The sequence below is a fragment of the Podarcis muralis genome, chromosome 3, assembly GCF_964188315.1.
Source record: "Podarcis muralis chromosome 3, rPodMur119.hap1.1, whole genome shotgun sequence".
Lineage (NCBI taxonomy): Eukaryota > Metazoa > Chordata > Lepidosauria > Squamata > Lacertidae > Podarcis > Podarcis muralis.
In genome coordinates, this window is record NC_135657.1 from 47,675,059 (window position 1) to 47,701,658 (window position 26,600).

Sequence of the window (26,600 nt, forward strand, 5' to 3'; positions counted from 1 at the left end):
AAATATATATAACATTTATTGTACATAAACAAACATAATTTAAAATTCTTGGAAATGTGATACATTTCGATACTCTTTCATAATTTTAAAAAATATTTTTCTTTCAGGATTTCACATTTAATGCAAAACTTTCAGGAGTCTGGATAAAAGACTGTTTCTTCATTAGTTTGCTGAAAAGTCCATCTGGGTTTGCAAGCAGTGTTTCGTGCTTTCCACACTCAATAATTCTACCTTGGTCAAGAACTGCAACAGAATTAGCATTCTGAATGGTGGACAGACGATGAGCAATAATGAGGACAGTTCTCCCTTCCATGAGCCGATCTAGTGCTTCTTGGACAAGATATTCATTTTCAGCATCCAAAGCACTAATTCAGGAATAGATTGAAGGGAAAAGATGTGATATATTCCTCTACTACACTCTGAGGGCTATTATTTTAGTACAGACTAGTTGGCTAACCAGCTTGCTTTTGTTTCATTTAAAAATCTGCCAGAAATACGCTTAAAATATTGTTATTTCACAAAGTCCACATTCTGTGGACAAAATAATATCCCATTATTTATTGGAAAAGATAATCTTAACCCATTTTGTCTTCAGCAATACGCAGCACCTTTTGACAGATCAGTTCCTACTGAAATTTAATTAAACGTTCATTTTTAATCAAATTTATTTTTAATCAAGTTTCAAAAGGCAAGGAGCACATCCGAATGGGAGCTTCCCAGTAGGAGAGAAGGAAGTGTCCCAGAAAGAAAGACAGCTCCTCTCATTGTACAAATGAGCACAGCTTATCCTGCAGTGATTTTTGTGATCTCCTGGCCTGGACTTGCTGAAGCATTCCACAGATGTGGTCAGAAACTGTTGGGAACATCAAGTCACCGTTCCTTCCAAACTGCTTTGAAGAAATATACATGGCCTGCTCTGGCATAAGGTGAGTAGTATAGAAGTATTAAAAGGTCAGTAGTAGAGAAGAAATTATCACTTCTGGGGAGAAATGTTTTACTTACCTCGTTGCTTCATCAAGAAGAAGAATTTTTGGATTCTACAGAACAAAACGAACTTGGTTTTACTTTGACAGTTTTTTTTAGTTGAAGGTTGCGTTAATGTACATACATTGGAAAAATAACTGGAACATTAGGGAGAATACTTCAGATCTCTCTTCCTCTATACAAGTGGAAAGCAACTATGAGGTCACCTTTATTAACAATGAACTTATCACTGGTTTCTGGTGGAATTGCTACATAAGCATAGTTATGAAGCAGCTAAGTTTGCTGCTCCAATTACATGAATAATATATGGAAGAAGCAAACACATTCAGAAGAGCAGCATGCCAATGTCATTCTATGCAAAAATTTGAAATTCCTTGGAAAGCTGAAATAAACAATACATATTTACGTATAAGGATGAACTGGAGTAAACATGGTAGCTTTTAATACACACTACTAGATTATTAAGATTCCTCTAAAGCACAATTGCAAAAATGGCAATGTATTAGTACTCAGTACTAAAACAACAATAATGTTTTATCACATACTAGAAAAAAAAGATTCTGCTATAAAAGTCCTTTCCTCAAACTTTTTTTTATTTTTATGTAGAGACTGGAGTTTGTATCTAACTAAATTAAGAGCTATTACCAACAAACAGGAAGGCATTTTACATTATTCTAAAGTAACCTGCAAGCTAACCCTCTTAAAGTGCTAAGCAAAGGTACTACACCTTTGACACCTTAATCAAAATTACTACCTTCCCAGAGCAAAAATGTTGCTCCTGGAAGAGCAATCTATTCCAGACAAACCTGTAGAGCAGGTTTCAGATGGAAAAGTAGCACCGGACAATTTGACTCTATAGTAAGCATCATATAATTCCACAACTGTAACACATTTCCTATTCCTACTACCTCAGTTAAGAAAAGTCTATTTGACACATATGTTTTCCCTTGTTCTTCTTTCAAGATATGGATATGAGAAAAGCCAATTGGTTTCTGTCTTACCTTGAGAAGAGCTCGAGCAATTGCAATCCGTTGCTTCTGCCCACCTGTTAAAAAATGTAACATTAAAATATATATTTTTTCTGTTTTTTTCTCTTTATGAAAATTCTTAGTTAAACGCAGGAGGATTAATTGCTCTCCACTAATTCTGCAAGAAGAACTACATTTTAAAGCTTTCCAGCGGAGTAGCTGTATGAGTGAGTTGCAGCAAAAACAACAGTCTTGTGACACCTTAGAGCAGGGGTCAGCAAACTTTTTCAGCAGGGGGCTGGTCCACTGTCCCTCAGACCTTGTGGGGGGGGGGTGTCAGACTATATTTTGAGGGGGGGGTGTGAACAAATACCTATGCCCCAGAAATAACCCAGAGATGCATTTTAAATAAAAGCACACATTCTACTCATGTAAAAACACGCTGATTCCCGGACCATCCTCAGGCCGGATTTAGAAGACGATTGGGCCAGATCCGGCCCCTGGGCCTTAGGTTGCCTACCCATGCCTTAGAGCAGTGATGGCCAAACTTGGCCCTCCAGCTGTTTTGGGACTACAATTCCCATCATCCCTGGCCACTGGTCCTGTTAGCTAGGGATGATGGGAGTTGTAGTTCCAAAACAGCTGGAGGGCCAAGTTTGGCCATCACTGCCTTAGAGATTAACAAATTTATAAAAGCCTAGGTTTTGGGGACTAGGGTTCACTTCATCATTTAATGTAAGTGAATCGTAGAATCATAGAGTTGGAAGGCATTATCAGCACTATGCTCTAACCAGCTAAGCTATCCTGCTATAATAATAATTTACTTCTTTGTTTATAATATAGTGCTATTCTAAGTTGCAGGTTGGATAAAGGGAGATTTGTAAACAGGTCAGAGAGAAATAGAATGCGTAAAGTACAGACAGTGGCCTGGTTTGTCACGCTAAGCCAAATTACCAGTCAGTGCAAATGTGTAAGTGTGTGGACCCATGGAGAGGAGATCATGGCCTCTTTGCTCCTCCCTGGGATATTAACAAAATTAAAATTATATTTTAAAAGCACACATATTACACAATGCATTTTGAAAAGTTCAAAGTCATACCTGAAAGAAGAACACCTTTCTCCCCCACTAACGTGTGGAATCCATTTGGAAAGTTTTGGATAAAACTAGCAGCATTTGCTATCTCAGCAACTCTCTCAATTTCTTCAGTAGTTACTGTAGAAGGGTCCTCTGCACCATAGGCAATGTTTTCAGCAATAGAGCATGAGAAAAGAACTGGTTCCTAACGTGTAAAATACAACATTTTTATATGAGTTTTTTTTTTTAATATCCGAAGTCTTAATATTTCCTACCAATTGCAGTGGTTAAACATTTTGTACAGCAGTGGATCTATTCCCTCTATAGGAATATAGAAGGAAGTATTCCTATATTCCATAGTAATACAGAAGGAAGGGTTCTCAAACTTTTGTCCAAAACTTCGAATGGAGCTTTGCAATAAGAATCTTCCTTTCACAAGGAGTGCAAGAATTAAGATAAATATACAAAGAATCAGTGCTTCTCTTCTTACCTGACTTACTGTCCCGATTCTATTCCTGAACCAGAGTGGATTTAACTGACGAACATCAACACCATCGACAGTGATGCTTCCTTGAACAAGAGATGGTTGTTAGATAATATTCTAGGAACAGAGGGAGAAATAGGAGGCTCAGGAGAATGAGAAATACCGTATTTTTTGCACCATAACACTCACTTTTTTCCTCCTAGAAAGTATGGGGAAATGTCTGTGCGTGTTATGGAGCGAATGCCTATGTGTGGCGGGGGGGGGGGGGGATCTGCTGCAGTTGTGAGCAGAGGATCCATGGTTCCCCTTCCTGCCCTCCTCCGTGGCTTGCTTTGAAACAGCAAAGCGGGAGAAGAGCCGCTGAGTGGGGAGCTGAGAGGGACAGAGAGCCTGCTTGCTTTAAAGGAGCAAAGCGGGAGAGGAAAGGAGCCGCTTACACGAGTGTAAGCGGCTCCTGTCCGGTTGGCTCCTTTAAAGCAAGCAGGCTCTCTGTCCCTCTCTCCTCCACACTCAGCTCGCTAAATAGCATTATTAGCAGCATCCTTCTCCACACACCCCATGTGTGCTCCTTGTCCCTTGAGTGCTTTTCCTTCCCTTCCCACTTAAAACGTGGTTACAAAGCATGGATCCACATGGATCCTCAGGATTTTTGCACTGGGTCACCTCAAATTCACCATCAGATCACATAGCATGTCCATGGCTACATCTTGCACCAAAAAAATCACGCACCCACTGTTGCCTGGGGTTGCAGTGGTGCAAAAACATGGTTACAAAGCATGGATCCACATGGATCCTCAGGATTGGATTTTTGCATTGGGCTACTCCAAACTCACTGTCAGATCACATGTCTGTGGCCACAGCATGAACCACAAAAATCATACACCCACTGTTTCGTTTAGAATATTTTTTTTCTTGTTTTCCTCTTCTAAAAACTACGTGCGTGTTATGGTCTGGTGCGTGTTATAGAGCGAAAAATACGGGTAATAGCAGAGGGAATGCTTAAGTGCCACAGAGGTTACTGTATGCATGGCCTTCTTGGCAATTGTATCCTGACTGGAACTGTCTCCTCCTGTCACCTACTAAAATCACAATTATTTGCCTATGCTTTGGAAGACTTGGATAAGGTTGCTCTGGATCTTAATAATTTGTAATAGTCTGAAGACCCAGGAGGCCGCCACCTTGCTGAAGCAAAGCAAACTCTGCACATTGTGAACAGGAGACCAGCATTTTTGCATTCTATTCTGAATGCAAAACCGCATCCAACACAATTGCTGACCTAGTACACCCTCATTCTTACCTGAGATTGGATCATAAAGCCTAAGCAGGAGAGAGACAACAGTCGATTTGCCAGAGCCACTTGGGCCAACCAATGCCATTACAGAGCCCGATGGGATGCTAAGGGTAAAGTCCTGAAAAACCAATGCTTCTGGACGAGCTGGATATGCAAACTGGATATTTCTGAACTCCAGAGCACCTTTGAAAGCATCCTGGTTTAATACCATTCCCTCTAAAAAAACAAAACAATTAAAATTGCAGTAATATAAACACATTTATGGCTGAAGAGGAACCCAAAATTTGTCCAAGTAAGATGCATCTATGTGCATTACATTCAGTCGCGCCATCAAAAAAATCAAAATAAGGGGCACAGGTTATCTACTGTGAGTTCTACAGATTTGCTCATTTTTAAATGTTATCTATAAGGCAACCTGGACCAGTCTGATCAGAGGAATTGGGCACAAGCCTTAGCTGTGTTCTTTCTGGGAATTAAGTACCTTAGCATTTGCACATTCTAAAAATCCCCAGTGGCTTATTCTGCTTATGGCCTAGCTGGACTAGGTAGTTATTCCCACTTTCTCCCAAGGGAATAGCAGCACCAATAGCAGCACCAAAGACAGAGAATGGGTCAATCAATAGGAACAGAAGAGCTGGACTGATATGTTTGGTTCATTCTTCTCATATATTTGGAGGGATGAGAGACAATATACACATAAGACATAGGTGGGGAAAATGCCTTCAAATTTCGTGTTGGTATTGGGTGGCTTCCCTTACTATAAACACAACATAGCTAAGGATTTTCTGCTTTATTACCTTTTTGAAAAGGGTCTCACTGATCACAGCTGGCAAGACTTTTGCATGTTTTCCTATAGTATATCCTCTTCCCATCTGTGCCAGATCCCTATGGAAACACATAGTGTTGTTTCTATGGGGATGTGGCAAAGGCAGGAAGAGAAAACATGGCTAGAAAATTTAGGAGTTTTGCAGGCTGCAGTCAGAAGCCAGTAAGGCTTTTTTTAAAAGTGTGAAACACAGAAGACAAACCACAGACACCTTGTCTTAGAGTAAGGAAAACACACACATATTAATACATTTGCAGGAATTGCTCTTGCCTCTCCCTGAAAGCAACTGAAAACCCACCCTTTTTTTGGAGGTGGGCTTCAAATAGCTGTGAAAAAATGTGGAGGGAATTTCAGTTCCTAAATGGAACAAACTCACCAAGGGAAAAAGGAGCATACAGAGTCAGGCTAGAGGTAATCAGCAACATCCCTGGCAAGTCACAGAATTATAGAGTTGCAAGAGACCCGTGGGGGGTCATCTATATATATGCCTGAAAACCAGCCCTGATGGGAACTTCAGCTGTAAGATGGTGTTCCGGGTTAGAGAGCTCACACCACAGCTTAAACATTTATGAAACAGAGAACCTACCATTAAAAGGAAGTTGTGGCTTTCGATCCATAAGTTCCCACAGACGCCCTCCTGCACCTAATCCTTTCATTAGCTCAGAATAGAAAGAGCTTAAACCTAAACAAGAAAAAGTATTGTTATGTACAAACAGGAACATGTAGGACAGGTAGTTTGTCTTGAAATAGAGTGGCATAATCTCCATGCCTGAATCCTTATTCTAACTGCTATATGGCTGCTCAGCCTGAAAAACAAGTTTTGCATGTTTGACAGAATACAACTCTGCCAACCTGCTTCTAAACAGGAGATTTTAAATAGCTAGCATGTACACTTAAATAAAATTGAAATAGAAGACTAGGGTGTTTTTGGCAGAGAGCAGTCATTCTGCGAGGGCACTGCCTTTCCCTGTCTTTTGAAGAAGGTACACCAGCACTGGAAAACTATTTTTTCCTTTTAAGTAAAGTAAAGTATACTTTAAAGAATACTTTAAAGGACTTTTCAAAAGAATCACCCTGCTGGATCAGGCCGAGCGTCCATCTAGCAGGACATGAGAGCAATTGTTGCTATTCTATTCCCCAACAGTTGGTGTTTCGTAACATACTCTGTCTGATCCTGGAGGTTGCATATAGTTAACATGACTAGTAGTCCTTGACAGACACATTCTCCATGGATTTGTCTCAACTGGTGGCCATCACCATGTTTTGTGGCAGCAAAATTCCATAAATAACTTGTGTGTTATGGAAATAAGTGCTTTCCTTTGTCTTTCTTGAATTTCCTGCCAATAAGTTCCATTGGATAACCCCAAGTTCTGGTATGGTGAGGGATAAACACTATTCTTTACCCACTTCCTTAACACCATGAATGATTTTATAAACACTTATCATGTCTCTACTTCTAAACTGAAGCTTGCCTATAATATTTCTAACTCATTATTTTTAAGCATATATTTTATGATCCATACCTCCAATGCTTATGCCAACCCAGAAGGCGTACATTAAGAAAGAAGACAATTCACCAATAGTCATGTGGGCACTGCCCATCAGTAATCCTCCTTTGTACAGAACAGAGAGCACAATCAAATTCCCAGATAGCCCAGTCTGAAAAAGAAAAAGTAGCGTATCTTCCAAGATAATCCAAACCTTCATAGCGGCATCTTCTAAAATTCTCTCATGTTTGAGAACATTTATCTAAAATCTTAAAATAAAGTCATTTACTGTTTGGGGGGGGGGGGAGCAACCTTGGTACCCATATTGCCAAAATTAAAAAAGTGAAGACATAAATTCTTTCATCACATTCTTCTAAGAGAATCAACTGGACACGCAACATTCAGTACATGAAGTCTATTACGTTTGGAGGGCATCTTTAGGAATGCAACTATTATCTTCAGTACTTCCAAACTTTTCAGAAGGTCTCCAAAGAAAGCCAAATAAATATTAACTTTGAGCCAAAGGAGCCCCTGCGCTAGCAGAAGGCACTTCCACTCATGCAAAGGATTCCCTGTTTTCCCCCGCTGCAGTCCTAGGTCTATTCTTGAGGTTGTTGGGACCTGTTGCAGGAAGAGTTTGGGTGAGAAGGACCACAGAGAAGGTCCAACATGTCTCCTGACAGGCCTCAAAAGAGCTCCTGCCTGAAATCCTGGAGAGCTGCTGCCAGTCAGTGCAGGAAGCACAGAGTTAGATGGACCAATTGTCTGGCTCACAAGGCAGCTTCTTATGATCCAATCCATTGCCTGCTCTGCCCACCCTGGGTATCTTATCAGATAGGAAAACATAACCCATGTAAATTTTCTTAGGAAATTTTCTTAGGAAATACTGCATATCTGTAGTCCCTGTTTACATTACACAAACAAGGAAGCTCACGACAGGCAGAAAGATAGTTTAAAGGGGAAATGCTGCCATACTCATGCAGCATATATCCTGAATTTCCACTGAATGAGCTCTGATATCCCCCCCCCCCCCGGTTCCTATTAAAATCAGGGTAGATTGGAAATTCTCTGGAGCAGCTAGTGGCAGAGGTTTCCAAAAAGTGCCTTGGTCACAGTTACTGCTAACAAGGAAAGCTTCTGTAAACAGAACAGAACAAAACAAAACAAAACAAAACAAAAAAGTGATACATGGCCTGAGGTGCAACTCCCAGCTACATGTGCAAATAATTTTCTGTAAGGGTGTGATATGCTATTTACAGATGGAAAATCCGAGAATGAAGGTGCCTATATCAAAGTAGCAGTATAAATATTCAAGAGAAACCCAGAGACGTTAAATAAACATTGTGGATTCCTCACCTTCTTCATATACTTACTGCTCCAAAGAATCCTGCTCGAGCTAACGCTTCCTTTTTGGCTAACTGTAACACATGGTCAACTTTGCTCCTGTATTTCTCCATTTCTTTCAATTCTTGCCCAAAAGCTCGAACTGTTCTCAAATTTCCAATCCGTTCTTCTGCTAACTGCAGTTAACATTTAAAATATATATAGATATAAACCAGGAGGCTTGAATTTCATGTGCCCCAAACCAAAATAATAGTAAATGTGATCCCTCTAATTCCGTGGTTCCTACATGGTGGCAATTTGATTTTTAAGGGGGGAATTCGAGAATGAGTTATTAACAGTGAATGGCCTTTTAGGCTTCCTCCACATGAATAGGAGTTCACTTTTTGAATAAGAATAATTATATGTCACAGGGGGAGGGGAGCATCAGGATTTTAGAGATGCTTAAGTGGGGCATGGCCAAAAAAAGGTTGGGAACCATTGCTCTAATTGCTTTTAAGTACATTGTTCCTGTAGAAGGGAGCTGGAACATGATCTAAGGCTAAGCCCCAGTACCATATGGGGCTTGGGAAAAAGCACTGTAGCACAGGCCACAGAGGGCAGTTATACATTGGCCTAGTTCATATTAAACTATAGTTTAAAATAGGTTAACAAGAAGAAGCAGTGAGCTGATGCCCCCTGCTCAATAGTGTCTGCTTTGCTCCTCCCCTGCTTCTGTCTTTGCCATCCCAGGAGGGAAGCAAACCAGAGGCTGGTTTTGCATTATGTGTGAACCAGCACTGATAGTTTCTCTCCAAACAAGCCACAAGTATAGGTGTCAAATGAGCCAAGCAGGCACTTCTGAGCAGTATTCACCAGCAGGCTGCTTGTTCTTATTAAGCCATCCTTTATTTTCATCTATAGTTTAACATGGCATCTGAAGCAAGCCAACAACACAAGCTCAGTGCAGATCCATCCACACAAAATGTTGATGCAGGCCTTCATTTGCTTAACCTTGTTGTTAAGAGACAATATATACAAACCCTACTATGACACCTATGATACGGACCAGAGGGGGGGGGTACCTCTTGCCCCTTCCTCTCCCCTGAGCAACCGAGGCGATGACCTCGAGGGTACCCACGGTACACCCACCCAGTCCCCCTCACCGTTGCACAAGCACCACACTTCTCCCCAAACCCCCCTTCTCTTCTTCCTCTCACGAGCGTAATAAGCTCATATATAAATATATTCCCCTATCTCTCCCTATGCCTATTTGCGCTCTATACTTAAAACGAGTAGACCGGGCGTCCCTGTATCTCCGCTTACTCCTATGGCCGCGTCTCAGCCAATCACAGCCATGCATTCGTCCTGCAGGAGCTAGCTCAGGGAGCCCTTGCACGCCTCATTAAACCTACTGACAAGCTGCTGACGGCCCCCCGCAGCGAGAACAATGGAACCGAAACTTCCGACCTCGTAATCTTGTCAAGACCTTGTTACAATGTATCCATTCTGCTCGTAAACCTGTCAAAACCCAGTTACAATGTATCCACCTTGTTTCCGACTTTGACCGAGGCTACGGAATAGGTTGGAAACCATCGGAACCTTTCGAAAATCATATAAAATCAACCATAACTCCGATTTCCTTGCTCTTGGTGTCATTCAGCTCAGCTCCCTTTGGACTCCATGATGGCACCCCGACCTCCATAATCCCTGAAGCGGCAGGGCACGTACACAGGAACTTCCTAATCCTGCCAGATCGTCCTGCCTAACCCTTCCTCCGGGCAATACCAGGTGGCAGACGATGCATATCGCTGTCCCATTGTCCTGCCACCACCGGTACTCAAGGAATGTTTATTTATGTATATCCCTCACTCCGCACATTCCCCCTCCCTTGTCTCAAATGTTAATCAGTGTAACCCCACCTCTCTGTAAACATATTCATGACGTGTGTAATATATTCATGATGTAATCCATGAAACCCAACCTTCCCATAATGTATTCATGACGTTTTCATGCACTGTATTCTGGGACTTGGAGGGAACTTTTAAAAGTCTATGTCGCCCCATACTCGGGGTTCAATCTCATTTTGAACCTGTTGCGCAATAAACTTGGATCTTCGTATCTTGCTCCTGCGTCCGGCTGAGCTTCCTTTTCTTCCGCTAGAATCCACGGACTTGGTCCGATTGGCTGGGTGGCAGGGTAAATACGCACCCAGATTTTCCGTAACAGCTTGGCGCCCAACGTGGGGCTTCAGCGGTTCTCCCGGGTTGCTGACCGGGGGCCCCGAATTCTTCAGCCGGCTGCGGGCCACTTTGCCCGAGAAGACCCTTTTGGACCTCCGGCCACTTCCCGGGCGGTAATCAGGAGCCCCAGGAGTTCAGCCGGGGAGCAAAAGGGATCCAGCCGGCTTATTCATCGGTCCCGGGATCGGATCGACGTAGAAGACGCGTGAGTATAGGAAAATCCAGTGCACTGGTGGGAAGGGGTGGAAGTCTCCTGGCAACTGAATTCTCTGCCCTCCTCTCTATCGTACCTTCTTACCTTTCTCTTGGTCCAGTCAGTGAGAGAGACCGTGGACCGCTGCTCGACCCGAAAGGGGGGTTCTGAGCTCTATCTCTTTACCTAAACTCTCCAGCCAGCCGCACCAATTGGGAGCCCGAAGGGTAAGACGGAGAGACCCGACTTGAAAGATAGCCGACTCTCCGCAAACGGGCATCCCAGTTGAAAGCAAGGGGTTGGAGTTCTCTTTCCGATCTTCCCGAGCGTCCTTTCTAGGGGGCAGGAAGTGGTCTTGCTTTCTATCCCAATCCCAGCCGCACCGGTCGGGCTACGTACCACGTGTATCGTAAGCCCGCTTCCGAAAGCAAGGGGGATTTTCGACCCAAAATTCTATCCAGGGATCACCCGATCTGGCACCGCACGGCGCGGGCGTTCAGTAGGGCCCCTTTTCCTGAGAAGTTTGACGATAGGTAGGAGGTTGCCAGGAGGGAATAGCCCATGAGGAATTGGGCGGGACCGGCAGAGTGGAAAAGGGACCCCAAATAAATGGTTAAGGAAAAAGGAAGGAAGGAAATACCGGATAGCTAGAGCTCTTTAAAACCTCCCTAGGAAGTTGCCAAGCGACTAAGACCTTTCCCTTTTATAAGTCTTTTGTCGAACAGCCCTAGACCCACAAATCCTTATCGACCCCTCCTCTCTCCTCTTTCTATCTAGACACGCGTGAAATATACTATGGGTACCCAGGCTTCCAAACACGAGCGGACTCACTCTGGGAGGAAGGCTTCCAGGAAGCCATCCCGTTCCCAGAAGGATCCCGACTCTCCTCTCCAATTCGTCCTCGCGTATTGGAAGTCAATTCCTGGCCACAAATTGTTATCTAAGGAGAAATTAGAAGACCTCTGTTCCGAAACCTGGCCCGCCAGTACTGCCTCCGCCAAACCCGAACTGCGGTGGCCGCCGGGGGGTTCGTTTAATGAAGAACGCTTGAACCACTTAAGGAAAGCCCTGATGGAAGAAAAACCCCGCCAGTTGGAATACCTGGCCGCCTTTGAGGCAGTAAGGAGAATGCTCCAAGCCCCAAAGGGAACAACTTCTTACCAACTACCTATATTAAATCCCGGGCGACAGCCAATGCCCCCCCCTTACGAAGATGACGACGTACAGCAGACCCTGGTCCCCTTTTACTATCAAGGACCACCGCCGCGAGCCCCGACACCCAACGACAGCAACTCTAGTAGTGGGGAGGAAACGGGGGAAGATGACGCACAAGGCACTGAGAATAGAAGGGTCACACGACTACAAGCAAAAAGGGACAAGGGGGACACCAAACACGTTAAACACCCCGGGCAAGCTAAAACTAAAATCCCCTCCTCTACGCTCTACAACACCATTGAGGACCCTACCCAAATCGGGAATAAACCCGCTCCCACGGAACCGTGTGGCTCCGCAACGGGGACCCTGGGCCACGACACAGAGACTCCGGGGACTTCTGACCAAGTAAGCTCCACCGTGAGTTCTACTGCGGTCCAGATGCCCTTAAGGGCCCTGCCCATTCCTCCTCTCGTACCTGATGGGCCCCCGCGGATGGTTTACACGCATCACCCCTTCTACACCTCGGACCTCGTAACTTGGTCAAATCAGATGCCCTCACTCAGGGACGACCCGGATAAGTGTCACCGCCAGATCAGTGCAATCTTTTCCACCCACAATCCTACCTGGGCAGACGTCCACGTTCTTCTGAATGCCCTCTTCAACGAGGCAGAGAAGGCGGACATTCTGGCCAAAGCCGGGGAAGCTATAGAATCACCCGATTACCAGAGGGGACGGCCCCAAGGATTGCAGGCGCTCACCGCACAATGCCTCCGAGTAGAACCTACATGGGATTATAACACAACAAATGGGATCTGGTGCTTGAAACTATTTAAGAAAGCCATTCTGGACGGCGTAAAGGCTGCCGGACAACGCACCGTTAATTGGACCAAAGTCCAAACGGTAATGCAGGGACCAAACGAACACCCTTCTGATTATTATACGAGATTAGTCTCTGCCATCAAGACCTGGGGAGGAATAGACCCCGAGAATCCGCAACATGAAGTAATCGTTAAAGGTTTCTTCAAGGATCAGGCCTGCCCAGACATTAGGAAAGCCCTGAATCTTCAAATTGGATACGATGGAAAGAGTGTAAACGAAATCTTGTCCATTGCGAAATCCATCTATAACTCTCGAGATGAGAGAAAGAAAAAGGAGACAAAATCCGAGGCCGAACAGATCTTGGCCTTAAGTATGGAAACTACCTATGGCCCTAACCGAGGTAGAGGTCTCAACCGAGGAAGGGGAGTCCGGGGAGGAGGACCCCCAAACCCCTATAGGCAATGGGGACCGGGGACCGGAGGGTGCTACTACTGCCAGGAAGAGGGACACATAAAGAGATTCTGCCCTTACCTAAATGCGACACCCGCACCCTATGGGGGGCAGGAATCCAAGCCCTTCCCTGTTCGAACCAGCCACCCTCCTTTCCCCCCGCAACCCAACGTAACCCCAGGCTACACTAACCACCAACCAGTGACTTATGCTCCACCAACGCCCTCGAACCCGATACCTCAAACCAGACCCCAATCCGGACCCCGAACCCAAATGCCAGCCATAGACCAGTCTGCTCACCCTTGGGCGAATGCCACTGCTCCTCCCTTGCACCCTCCAAATCAACCACCTCCCGATGATCAGGACACCTATTGACAATTAGAAGGGGATCCCAGTCAGACCCAAACCATCTGCCCTGTCCTTGCATTGTCACCTGAGGACCCGGTCTGCACTATCGAGATTGACGGCCACCCCTATCAATGTCTACTGGACACAGGGGCTACTTATTCCACCCTAACCGACAGTCACCTGGAACCAGGAACAGTGACCAAGAAAGTAATGGGACTGGATGGGATACCCCGCACTTGCCCACTCTCGCGACCGGCCAAGGTCACCCTCGGACCATTACTAGCGGAACACACTTTCCTTTTAACAAGCAGCCCTGTTAATCTCCTCGGCAGAGACCTCCTCTGCAAACTTAACGCCACCATAAAATGCTCCTCGGATGGCATTTACCTACATATGCCAGGGGACTCTATTCCCATGTTCCAAGGTATCGTCCAAGAATCTAAAGCGGACCGACAGTTTCCCGAACTCCCTTTGGACCTAGAAAACGAATTGCCCCCCTCCCTATGGGGCACTGAATCAACCTCAGTCGGGCTCTTACTCTCCGCTACTCCAGTCAAGATCACGTACCGAAGTGACCTACCCTTCCCGTGCACCAAACAATACCCTCTGCCCAAAGAAGCCATAGACGGCCTAACACCCATGATTGAGGACTTCCTCGAAAAAGGGATCCTAGTCTCATGCGCTTCGCCCTGTAATACCCCAGTTCTCCCAGTCAAGAAACCCGCTAAAGAGGGGGCACCTATACGGTACCGTTTTGTGCAGGACTTGAGATTAGTGAACCAATTCGTCATACCCCGACACCCAGTAGTGGGCAACCCGAACTCCCTCCTAAACGCAATTCCAGCAGGGACAACTTGGTACTCCGCAGCGGATCTGTGCTCCGCCTTCTTCAGTATACCCCTGGATCCGGACAGTCAATTCCTTTTTGCATTTACCTGGGGGCCCGGCCAACTAACGTGGACCAGACTGCCCCAAGGCTATGTAGAGTCACCCGCAATTTTCTCGGCCGTATTACATCAGGACTTAGAGGACATCCACCTACCAGCTAGCTCCACCTTGCTTCTCTACGTGGATGATATTTTATTGTGTTCTACCAGTGAAGAGGCGTGTAAGATAGATACTAAACACCTCCTATCAGAATTAGCAAAGAAGGGACACAAGGTGTCTCCAAAGAAACTCCAATATTGTAAACAAGAAGTCAAATATCTCGGACACATCTTAGGAGTAGGGACCCGAAGCCTAGCCACTGACAGGATCGAGGCAGTCACAAAAATCCCTCTCCCAAAAACGAAGCGACAGTTGCGCGGCTTCCTTGGCATGGCCGGCTTCTGCCGAGCCTGGATCGCTGGCTACAGCGAAATAACGAAGCCCTTAACTGTTATGACGCGGCAGGACCACCCAGACACCCTGGTCTGGGAAGAAGAAGCTTACAACTCTTTTGAACGACTAAAACGGGAACTCAGATCCGCTCCCGCCCTAGGATTACCCGACTACCGAATCCCTTTCAACCTGTTCATCCATGAGCAAATGGGGGTAGCCTCCGGTGTCCTAAGCCAACCCTTCCGAGACCAAGAGAGGCCAGTAGCATATTATAGTCTGCAACTTGACAACACTGCTAAAGGGGCTGTCAGTTGCCTGAGAGCCATTGCAGCCGCTGCTGTCCTTCTCGAGAAAGCCCAAGAAACAGTTCTGGGCCACGAAATCACCCTTCACGTTCCCCATTCAGTCTCAACCCTCTTAACCTTAAAAGGATGCCACCATTTCTCAAACTCCCGCCTCAACCGGTACGAGGCCCTCCTACTAACCCCAACCAACGTCACCATTAAACGTGTCAACTCGCTAAACCCCGCTACCCTGCTACCCCTTCCCGATGATGGCACCCCACATCATGACTGCACCACTATTGTCCGGCAAGCCGAAAAGCCCCGTGAAGACTTAGATCATCTTCCCTTGGAGAACCCAGACCTAATACTATATACTGATGGTAGCTCTAAAGTAATCGACGGGGTTAGAAAGACTGGGTACGCGGTGGTCTCCGACTTCGAAGTACTAGAATCAAACCCAATCAACTCCCAGTACAGTGCCCAAGCCGCTGAGTTAATTGCACTGCTGCGTGCCTGCGAGATTGGTGAAGGGAAGCGGATAACCATTTATACGGATAGTAAATACTGTTTTGGCCTCGTGCACACAACCGGCCAAATTTGGCTCCAGAGAGGCTTCCTAACCGCCGCCGGCTCTCAAATCTCGCACGCCGCCCTAGTTGAGCGACTTCTCACAGCGATCCATCTACCTGCCGCTATAGCCGTTGTCCACTGCAAGGCCCATACCAAGGGCAGGGACTCAGTTTCTAAAGGAAACCGACGAGCCGACAAAGCCGCACAGATGGCTGCCCTACGCATCCCTAACAATGAATCCGAGTTTCAAGCCCTCCAACTACCAGCAGACCTAGACCTTGCAGAAATTTACAAATCTGCCCCAGGGGATGAAAGAGCTATGTGGGAATCGATAGGTGCCACCGAGCAACAGGGCATCTGGGTCCTCCCCGATGGAAGAACCGTCCTTCCAAAGGCCTGGACTCCAAAAGTAGTGAGGATTCTTCATCAGCGGACACACTGGGGAAAAGGGAGATTAATGGAACATGTAATTAGATCTTGGTATGCACCCGGAATAGCCGCTGCCGCAGCAGCAGCATCAAAGAATTGCATTACCTGCCATCGCTTCAATCCCAAGCGTGAACCCAGGAGGCCACCAGGAGCCAGACCCTGGGCCTTTGTCCCTTTTGAGAACTTGCAGCTTGACTTTATCGATCTGCCCCAATGCCAAGGCTTTAAGCATGCTTTGATTATAGTGGACCAATTCTCCTCGTGGGTGGAGGGATTCCCTTGCCGAAAGGCTACCGCATCCGTAGTTGCCAGGGCCCTCCTACAGGATATTATTCCCCGCTATGGCATACCCCGCCGCATAGACAGCGATAGGGGAACCCACTTTACTGCAGAGGTGGTGCAATTAGTGGCCAAGACACTCCAGATTAGATGGGACCTCCACACTCCATACCACCCACAATCCTCTGGCCAAGTAGAGCGTATGAACCAGGAGATAAAAATACAGTTGGGCAAACTTTGCGAGCTCACTGGCCTAAAATGGGTGAATGCACTCCCACTGGTTCTTCATAACATCCGCAGCGCCCCAACCGAACGTTTGAAACTCTCTCCATTCGAACTTTTATTCGGGAGACCCCCTCCCGTCTACAACACTCTATTCCCACTCTCAGAATTGGAGCTGGGAGAAGCAGAACTTACTAATTATGTCATTCAGCTCCAGACACAACTACAGCGTCTCCACCACTACGCGGCCATCGAGGGACAGAACCTGCCCATCGACGTCTACGCTCACTCCTTCCACCCTGGTGACTGGATCCTCGTCAAGGTCTACCAGAAGGAACCACTCCAACCCGCGTGGGAAGGTCCCTACCAAGTACTCTTGACATCGCCAACCGCCGTGAAAGTAGGTGAGAAGAATTCTTGGTTACATCACACAAGGTGCAAGTCCTCACCCCCTCCACAGGAGACTGAAGAAAGCAACGGCGAGGACTTCACCTTTTCGACTCCACCTGCTCCACCGACCTCATATATTGACGACGACGACCAACAGACCGGACCGGATCGGGGCCAAACTCGGGCTCAACAGACCGGACCAGTAGATCGGGGCCAAACTCGGGCTCAACAGACCGGACCAGTAGATCGGGGCCAAGGTTGGGCTCAACAGACCGGACCAGTAGATCGGGGCCAAGGTCGGGCTCAACAGACCGGACCAGTAAATCGGGGCCAAGGTCGGGCCCAACAGACCGGACCAGACACCGCGACATCCAACTGGACGTCCGAAATCGTCCCAGATACCAACACCATCAAGCTGCGTTTCAGACGCGGCGACAGCCACGTTTGACAGCTTGCTTCGTTTGACAGCTTCGCTCTCGGCAGTTCATTTGACAGCTCCATTTGACAGCTCCGTTGACAGCTTGCTTCGTTTGACAGCTTCGCCTTCGGTAGTTCATCTGACAGCTCCATTTGACAGCTCCGTTGACAGCTTGTTTCGTTTGACAGCTTCGCCTTTTGGTAGTTCATCTGACAGCTCCATTTGACAGCTCCATTTGACAGCTCCGTTGACAACTCGCCTCATCTGGCAGCCTCGCTTTTGACAGTTCATTTGACAGCTCCTTTTGACAGCTTCATCTGATAGCTTCACCTTACAGCCTCGCTCTATCTGACCCCTTCGTTCGTTTGACACGCATCCAAACCATGGGTCTGACCTGCACCGCCCTCCTTCTCGCCGCCTTATCCTGGGTCACGTCCACATCATCAGACCACTGCACAGGGTTGCAAACGGACTATCGCTTCTTGGACTATCATGAGGTCGAGACGGGAAGGTCTAACCCTGATCGAATGGGGGACTTTGATTTCTGCCTTCCCGAGTCTCGGACCCTACTGCGCCATTCTCTAGTACCCCGACTCGGCAACGACGAATACTGGGAACTTTTTATCCGAAACAAGGACTTGCGCCGCATCGGGTCCGCGGCCCTCACTCTTGACCACTCCTCTTACCGGCTGACCTGCCAAAACGGGACTTATCTTCTTTACACGAACGGAGAGATCTCACAAAACCCGAACTGGACCGAAGTCGAGATAGGAGGGGCCTCCCACGCTTACACGGACTCAAACCACCCCTCTGGAAACTTGATTTTCGGGTTCCAGTGTCTCCTCTCCACTCCAGAAACCCGGAAGCCTCAACTCCAGGGGCTCTGCCTGCGACGATTCTGCTGCGTATGGAACCTAGGGGTCACTCATGAGTGGAAAGGGGCTGAATACCTTGAAGGTTGGCACCATCCCATACACCCTTCGCGCTCCCCCTCATGGGACCACGTTGGACCCCTGAGATGCGGCGGTATCGCCAGGGATAGGCGACTATTAAACACTACCGACCCACTCCACCCAGTCGGCACAGCACCTCGACAATTCCGCACTGACTCTGCACTTCCAGGAGAAGACCTCCTTTCATCCTGGGAGCAAAACTCCTATATTAAACTCCTCAGCCAGGTTGCCAAGGAAGCACCCTACCCAGACTGCTGGATCTGTGCCCACGCGCCCAGCCACCTCCAGCAGAGCCTCCCACTAGTCCCAGTGCCAGTGACCCTTGAACAATTCCGTTCCGGAAACGTCACTTCCTGGAACTTAACTGCGCTCAACTTGACACATCAATATCTCTATCTCACCGGCCCTCCAAAGGGACCCCTTTGCCGCAGCTTCTCCGGGGAAGGAACCTTCATAGGATCCAGTACATGTTCCAACGCTCTCGAAATCTTACCAACTGGCCGGGTCACCGTCACCAATGCAAGGGATTCCCGGACTTTTCCAAACCTCACCGTCGCCTGGGCCGCTGTCGTCGGACACCCCTTCGACTGGAAGCCCCAACCCTCAGACTCCATGCTGTTGCAAACCTTTGCTTCAGGCAGAATGGAATCTTACCTCAGCGGTCTATTCTGGGTGTGCGGGCATCGCGCCTATACATGGGTGAGCCCACACATGTCCGGATCCTGCTTTGTCGGCTATATTGTTCCCGGGATAAGGATAACCCCACATCTACCCCCTGGAAGACAACGGAATAAAAGGGAGCAAAAAGAACTGTCAGACCTGTCAGATGTTGCTGCAAATGGAGAGACCGTGGGCCGGGCACTTTTCCCTGCCTACGGGGCCGGTTCAAACCACGTGGATATCCTTCGACTCACCGACATCCTCCTTAAGTTCATGCAGGAGGCGACCCAGATCACAGACTCTCTCATGTCGGAACTATCCGAGGTAAGGCAGTTGAGCTTACAGACGAGGATTGCAACGGACTTCCTCTTGTCCAGTCAAGGAGGCACCTGTGCCTTAATAGGCACCGAGTGCTGCACATACGTAACTGACCAGACCTTAAATATAACTGGACATTTGAACAATATTCACGAGTTAGCAGGGAGGCTACACGATATCCAGCATGAGGGACTATCCGATGTGGACCTGTGGGGATGGTTACCCAAGCTAGGATGGCTCCGACAGTTATTGAAAGTCATACTGCTCCTCATCTTGACCGCTGTTTTTTGTGTCTCTATCTTATGTTGTACCGTGCACTGTATTAGCCCCTGCTGTTCCCTCCTCCGCCAGTCTACTTCTTCTACCTCATTCTCTCTTCGAGCCTATTCCCGTTCCCAACACACCCCTACCTTTCCAGACTACGTACAGATGAGGCATCTGGGGGAAGGGGAATACGAGATCACTGAAATTTAGCGTTTCTGTGGTGCGGAGAAAAGATTTGCAAGTTCCTACAGAACTTTAATGCAAATCTATCTCCGAATGGGGGACTGATACGGACCAGAGGGGGGGGGGTACCTCTTGCCCCTTCCTCTCCCCTGAGCAACCGAGGCGATGACCTCGAGGGTACCCACGGTACACCCACCCAGTCCCCCTCACCGTTGCACAAGCACCACACTTCTCCCCAAACCCCCCTTCTCTTCTTCCTCTCACGAGCGTAATAAGCTCATATATAAATATATTCCCCTATCTCTCCCTATGCCTATTTGCGCTCTATACTTAAAACGAGTAGACCGGGCGTCCCTGTATCTCCGCTTACTCCTATGGCCGCGTCTCAGCCAATCACAGCCATGCATTCGTCCTGCAGGAGCTAGCTCAGGGAGCCCTTGCACGCCTCATTAAACCTACTGACAAGCTGCTGACGGCCCCCCGCAGCGAGAACAATGGAACCGAAACTTCCGACCTCGTAATCTTGTCAAGACCTTGTTACAATGTATCCATTCTGCTCGTAAACCTGTCAAAACCCAGTTACAATGTATCCACCTTGTTTCCGACTTTGACCGAGGCTACGGAATAGGTTGGAAACCATCGGAACCTTTCGAAAATCATATAAAATCAACCATAACTCCGATTTCCTTGCTCTTGGTGTCATTCAGCTCAGCTCCCTTTGGACTCCATGATGGCACCCCGACCTCCATAATCCCTGAAGCGGCAGGGCACGTACACAGGAACTTCCTAATCCTGCCAGATCGTCCTGCCTAACCCTTCCTCCGGGCAATACCAGGTGGCAGACGATGCATATCGCTGTCCCATTGTCCTGCCACCACCGGTACTCAAGGAATGTTTATTTATGTATATCCCTCACTCCGCACATTCCCCCTCCCTTGTCTCAAATGTTAATCAGTGTAACCCCACCTCTCTGTAAACATATTCATGACGTGTGTAATATATTCATGATGTAATCCATGAAACCCAACCTTCCCATAATGTATTCATGACGTTTTCATGCACTGTATTCTGGGACTTGGAGGGAACTTTTAAAAGTCTATGTCGCCCCATACTCGGGGTTCAATCTCATTTTGAACCTGTTGCGCAATAAACTTGGATCTTCGTATCTTGCTCCTGCGTCCGGCTGAGCTTCCTTTTCTTCCGCTAGAATCCACGGACTTGGTCCGATTGGCTGGGTGGCAGGGTAAATACGCACCCAGATTTTCCGTAACAGCTACAAATAAAAGTTACATAGAAAACTGTTGTATACCACAATGAAATATACTCTCGACTCAGAGTATATTTCATTATGGTATACAACAGTCACATAATAAGAAAAAAGGACTTCACTCTCAGTTGAAAAGGGGAATAGAAAGCTTGCAACATCCCTGTTGCTTCATCTTCCACAATCCGTGCCTGATGTTACCTCATTTTCCTTAACTGAACCTTTATCAGGAGACAGCTGAGAACTAGTGGGAAAAGGCTGAATAATGGCAAAGTTCAGAGTGATATAACCTCAACACTAACTTTCAGTATTTTTATTTTAACATGTCATAACTGACCTGTGTTGATTCTGCAAGGGAATCCTGTGTCATTCTAGTCAGTTTTCGTAAATATCTTCCGTAAATAACAGCCACAAAAGCCAGAGGTGGCACCACACTCAGAACAAATGTGGCAAGTTTGGGAGACACAAAAAACTAGAAGGAAAAGAATCAACATTTTAGTACAATTAAATAGACTCTGCTAGATCTATAAATTAAAGACATGTTAACACAATGAGATTTCCTTTTAGCATTTTGCTCCCCTCATTTCACTGCACTCTACTACAGCAACGAATGAATTCTGTCCACTCCAAAAAGAAATATAGATTATTCACAAGCAAGATGGAGAACAACTGAAGGGAAATATTTCAATCCCTGCTGTTCAGGGATACATTTGGAGCCGTACTGCACTGTTATCACTCACTACAGGCAAATGACTCAAACCCCACCCAAGTTGCATGATCCATTTGCATCACAAGTCACAATAGAAGGTAGAATTACCTAACAAACAAAAAATATATCACCAGAAAAGGAGGGGTCTCTCTTTCATATGTGGTGGGAATGCAAGAAGGTGAAAGGCTTTTGGGAATTGATTTACAATGAGCTGAAAAAGATGTTCAAATATACATTCGTAAAAAAACCAGAAGCTTTTCTGTTAGGAATTACAGGAAGAGAAATTAATAGAAGTGATTTTAAACTTTTCCAATATGCAGTGACAGCGGCAAGAATTTTAATGGCCCAAAAGTGGAAACAAGAGGAACTACCAACAATCGAAGAGTGGAGAATGAAACTTATGGATTTTGCAGAGTTAGATAAAATGACTGGGAAAATTAGATATAAGAAAGACCACAAGTTCACTGAGGACTGGAAAAAGTTTACGATTTATCTGGAAAACATCTGTGATGAACAGACAACGCTAGTGGGGTTTAAAGAGGCTTTGTGATGATAAAGGGTATTGTAATAGAAATAAGAACGGAGGATTTTAGCAACTGGCAATATATTATAAAGAAAATGCGTAACAAACATATGAATATGAGGATTGTGGGAGGAACCGGTGGAAGTCAAAAATTTGTAATCTGTGAAATGGTAAATATGGAAATGCTTAAATAATTTGTAAAAGAAAAATTTGTTAAAAATTTAATAATAAATATATATATATATATATCACCAGATATATTTAAAGGCATTCTTAGTACAGTATATGTGTCCTGTATCAAACAAAACAGCTTCACAGGTGGGCTCCTGATCTTTGCAACCTCATCCTAAACACTCTGAGCCGGCAGAATACACAGAGAGAGAGACAGAGAAAGAAACAGAGAGACAGAGAAAGAAACAGAGAGACAGAGAAAGAAACAAGAGGCACATACCATCATCCCAACCGCAACTGAAGCCTGAGCACCAGCTCTTAGCCCATCAGAAAGGTTTTCAGTGACTGAACGACCCAAGAGTGCAGTGTCTGAAGATAAGCGATTAATCAGCTCTCCAGTGCGGGTTTTGTCAAAAAAAGCTACTTCTTGTTTCAAGAGAGAGGAAAACATTGTTGCTCTCAGCCGTTTCACAATTCTTTGTCCTAGGAGGGTCAAGAAGTATGACAATTCACTGAAAAGATTTCACATATAAAAAACAAATTAGCAACTTCACTAATAGCAAGTCATTTTGCAACAGATCTTGTATAATGAGAAGAAAATGTGCTTGGACAGAATGGTGTGCTTGTGTGTGTGCATATAGGGAGAACGGAGGATATGGGTTGTATTGTTTGCTACTGTTAAATATTTGGATCAAAAATTAATATTCAATTAGAAGATGAAGTAGTTTTTGCATAAATTAGGAGAAGAAGCTTATCTTTAGGCAGGGAAAGGCAATTCATACTATTACAATGTTCTAAAGAAATTGTGCATTTCAGAGTACTGTACATTGTGAAAAGCAAAGGTAGTTCTATTGACCCACACGGGGGGAGGGGATCTCCAAATCCTATACTGTAGTTGGGTTGGGCAAAACCTTTATTGGCACCAACAGGAAGTCTGTGGATCCATCAATGGCCCTGCTCTGCTTCCACCCTACAATGCCCTGTACAATGCCTTACATTGGCTGCTTCCAAACCACAAATCCTTTCGGCTGGCTTGGATGAACCCAGGGGAGGGAGACCTCCGACTGTTCCTAACCCCTTCCAGTGGAGGGTAGCAGGCTTCTAGACTGGATGCTGTCCAACAGCTGTTTTCATACCCTGGAGCATATACATTTTTCAGTTCATATAATAGGAAAGGAACCCAGAGACCAAAGGGTGTGGAATCTGTGGCCTTCCAAATGTTTCTGGCTTACAACTCCCACCATCCCTAACCATTGGCTTTTAAATATGCAACTATTAGTCTGGAGTTTCTTTCAGCCACTTGTTCCATTTACCAGAAGATCATTTTAGGTATTCATTCCAATTACCTGCAATCTGCATGAGGTAGACACGGATTGCATTGGCAGCAGCACCACATAAAAATATTCCACTCAGCAAGGCACAGAGGTTGGTTAGGTTGTCAGCAAGTTCACCAGTGGGATTTGTGTAGATGACATCAATTACTTTCCCCAAGAAAAATGGGGCAGACATTGTGATGACACTGGAAACTGTCAGAAAGCCAACAGCAGCTAGGGGAAAATATAAGCCATTTAATAAATGGGGGGAAATGATGCAAGGATTATAAAATTAACATTTTATAAAATAATTCAGCTTCTTATATTTTAGCAGTCTAACTGGAGAATTCAGACCAACTGCTCATCTAATCTAGCATCCTGTCCTCACAGTAGCCAACCAAATGCCTGTGGGAAACCTGAGCACAAGAGCCCTCCCATCTCCTGGAGTTTCCAGAAACTGGTACTCAGAAGCATTCTGTCCACAATAAACATGGATACTTTGTGAAATACTTATATGAGAAATCAGCTTAATATCAGGTGTATTTCACAGTGCCTAATTTAAAGGGAATCTGTACAGCAGATATAATTTAAGATAAAGTGGCCTTTGAAAGGGTTTCCTCATAGTTAACCCTGATGGACCACAGCAAATCCAGGATAACATGTAACAACATGCACGATATAATCACTCAGGTTACACAATATTATGTTGTACTGACACTCATGGCCAAACTTTGGTAATATGGCACCCTGAGCAAGGACAACATTTTGCGCCCCCTCAACTTTGAGTAGGTACCCGTATAAATATAGGTTGTTGTTGTTGTTGTTGTTGTTGTTGTTGTTGCTGTTGCTGCTGCTGCTGCTGCTGCTGCTATTGTTCCTCCTCGGCTTGGCACCCTGTGCTGGGGAACCGCCCGCACCACCCTAAATCCAGTGCTGCTCACACTGAAGGTGGGGAGAGGCAATACAATGTCGCTGCCTAGACAACAGGGCCGGCATTCTCTGCCTTCCTACAGCATATTGCATAGTACATTGCCCACCTGTAATGCATGGCAAAACTTCTGCATTGATCCAATTTTTGTAGCATGCACTTATGCATCCCGACTTGTAACAGAATATGGACACACAGAAGTATGTTCCACTAAAAGTAATGCAGTACTGTATTCAGATGTTCATCCCGTGGCACGCTATACTTTTAAAGCATCTTCAGAACACATTCTTTCCCTAAAGGAATACTGAGCACTGTAGTTTACCCCTCACAGAGTTCCCCGCCTCCCTTTGCAAAGCGTCCCAAACTACAGCATCTGGAACCTTTGAGGAACAGACCGTGCTTTGCATGCGCTCTAAAGGCATCATGCGTATGCAGCCATGGTGGAAGAAAGAGAATGAGGACAGCTCACTGTTGTAGGATGGCCAGCTAATATAGAAGTGGATCGACCCAGCTTCCTGCATTTCTGGACTCTCCCTGGGTGCATGGCTAGAGGGGCTGCCGTGATGCGCTCCTGCACGTCAAAATTTACCACCACATCCTTGTGGATGTGTCAGAAAGGGAAAGAGAACAAAACTGTAGGACCTGTGGAGTGGGGAAAGAAAGATTAAGCTCCAGAAGTCCGGCGTTTGGGAGAGATAAAAAGCTGCATAGAGTCAGTTCTTTATAGTGGGCATTTGTGGGGTGGAGCAAAGGTGCAACCAGGGGGTAGAAGAGAACGACCTCATGGGGGGGGGGGGAAGCATTTTCTCAACTCTCAGCCATTTAGTGGGTGGAGGCGAATGAAGTGGGAGAAAAAGAGAAAACAGAGAGAAAAGCCAACGAAGCCTGGCAGGGCATGGTAGTAGCACGGAGCGCCCTTGGCTCCCCAGAGCCCTCCGGGAGGCGAGCAGGGAGACGGGGCGGCAGAGGAGGAGGAGGTACCTGTCAGTCTCCAGCGCTCGGGATATGCCAAGGCCAGGAGCCTCTTGGCGTCCGAGACCTCGGCGGCGGGCCCGGCAGCCGGGGGCAGCGCGGCTCCCGGGTGGTCGCTCGCCTTCTTCCGTGAGGTCCCCGCCGAGGCCGCCCACGAGGACGCGGCGGAGCAGGGAGCGGAGCGCAGGGAGCCGAGCGCAGGAACAGCAGCGTCCCGCCACCTGCCCGCCGAGGGCGACGCGGCCCACCCGCCGCCGCCACCGGCCGCCGCTGCGCCTCTGAGAGGAGCCGGAGTCCAGGGCCAGCAATGCAGGCGCCGCTGCTGGCGCCACAGCAGCAGCAAAGGGAGGCGGGGAAGGAAGCCTGCCATGGAGCAAATGGCCGGGGGCCGCGCGGAGGTGGCGGCCGCTTGCTGCTGCTTCTTCCTTGCTGCGGCGCCCGGCGGGAGAGAGCAAAGCAGCGCCTCCTCACAGGCTGCGCCGCCGGCGCTGCCCCATAGAGCGCGGCCCGCCTAAACGGGGCCCAGCCCGGCCCCTCCTGCTTCTGCTGGGCGCTGATAAGGCTCTCAGCTGAGGCGGCCTCCCACCATCCCCAGCCGGCAGAAGCGACCCGCCCGAGCGAGCGCGGCGTCCGGCGGCGCCCTCTACCGCTCGCGGCCCGGACCAGGGCGTAGAGGCCGCCGCCGTTGCTCGTCCAGCCTGTGCCGGGAAGACAGGGAGCCTCCCTGAGAAGCCCGCCTCCCGCGCCCCATGATCACCACGCTGATAACGAAAACGGGAAAACACCA

The 26,600-nt window shown here is 47.0% G+C and overlaps 2 protein-coding genes across 2 annotated transcripts; one reads left to right on the plus strand and one right to left on the minus strand.

Moving 5' to 3' along the window:
* ABCB10 (ATP binding cassette subfamily B member 10) lies at positions 1–26,183 on the minus strand. The gene is made up of 13 exons (XM_028724012.2): positions 25,823–26,183; positions 23,947–24,147; positions 22,881–23,083; positions 21,535–21,669; positions 8,489–8,635; positions 7,152–7,287; positions 6,215–6,310; positions 4,809–5,018; positions 3,518–3,597; positions 3,052–3,232; positions 1,986–2,029; positions 1,003–1,037; positions 1–365 (listed from the first exon to the last, which is right to left on the minus strand). Exons 1-13 carry the CDS (start codon positions 26,181–26,183, stop codon positions 104–106), a joined length of 2,091 nt encoding a protein of 696 aa, XP_028579845.2. The 3' UTR covers positions 1–103.
* On the plus strand, positions 18,068–21,168 carry LOC144327244 (syncytin-1-like). Its single transcript, XM_077925797.1, has one exon. The coding sequence runs from the start codon at positions 18,083–18,085 to the stop codon at positions 19,958–19,960; it is 1,878 nt and encodes a 625-aa protein (XP_077781923.1). The 5' UTR covers positions 18,068–18,082; the 3' UTR covers positions 19,961–21,168.
* Positions 26,184–26,600: the final 417 nt, after the last annotated feature.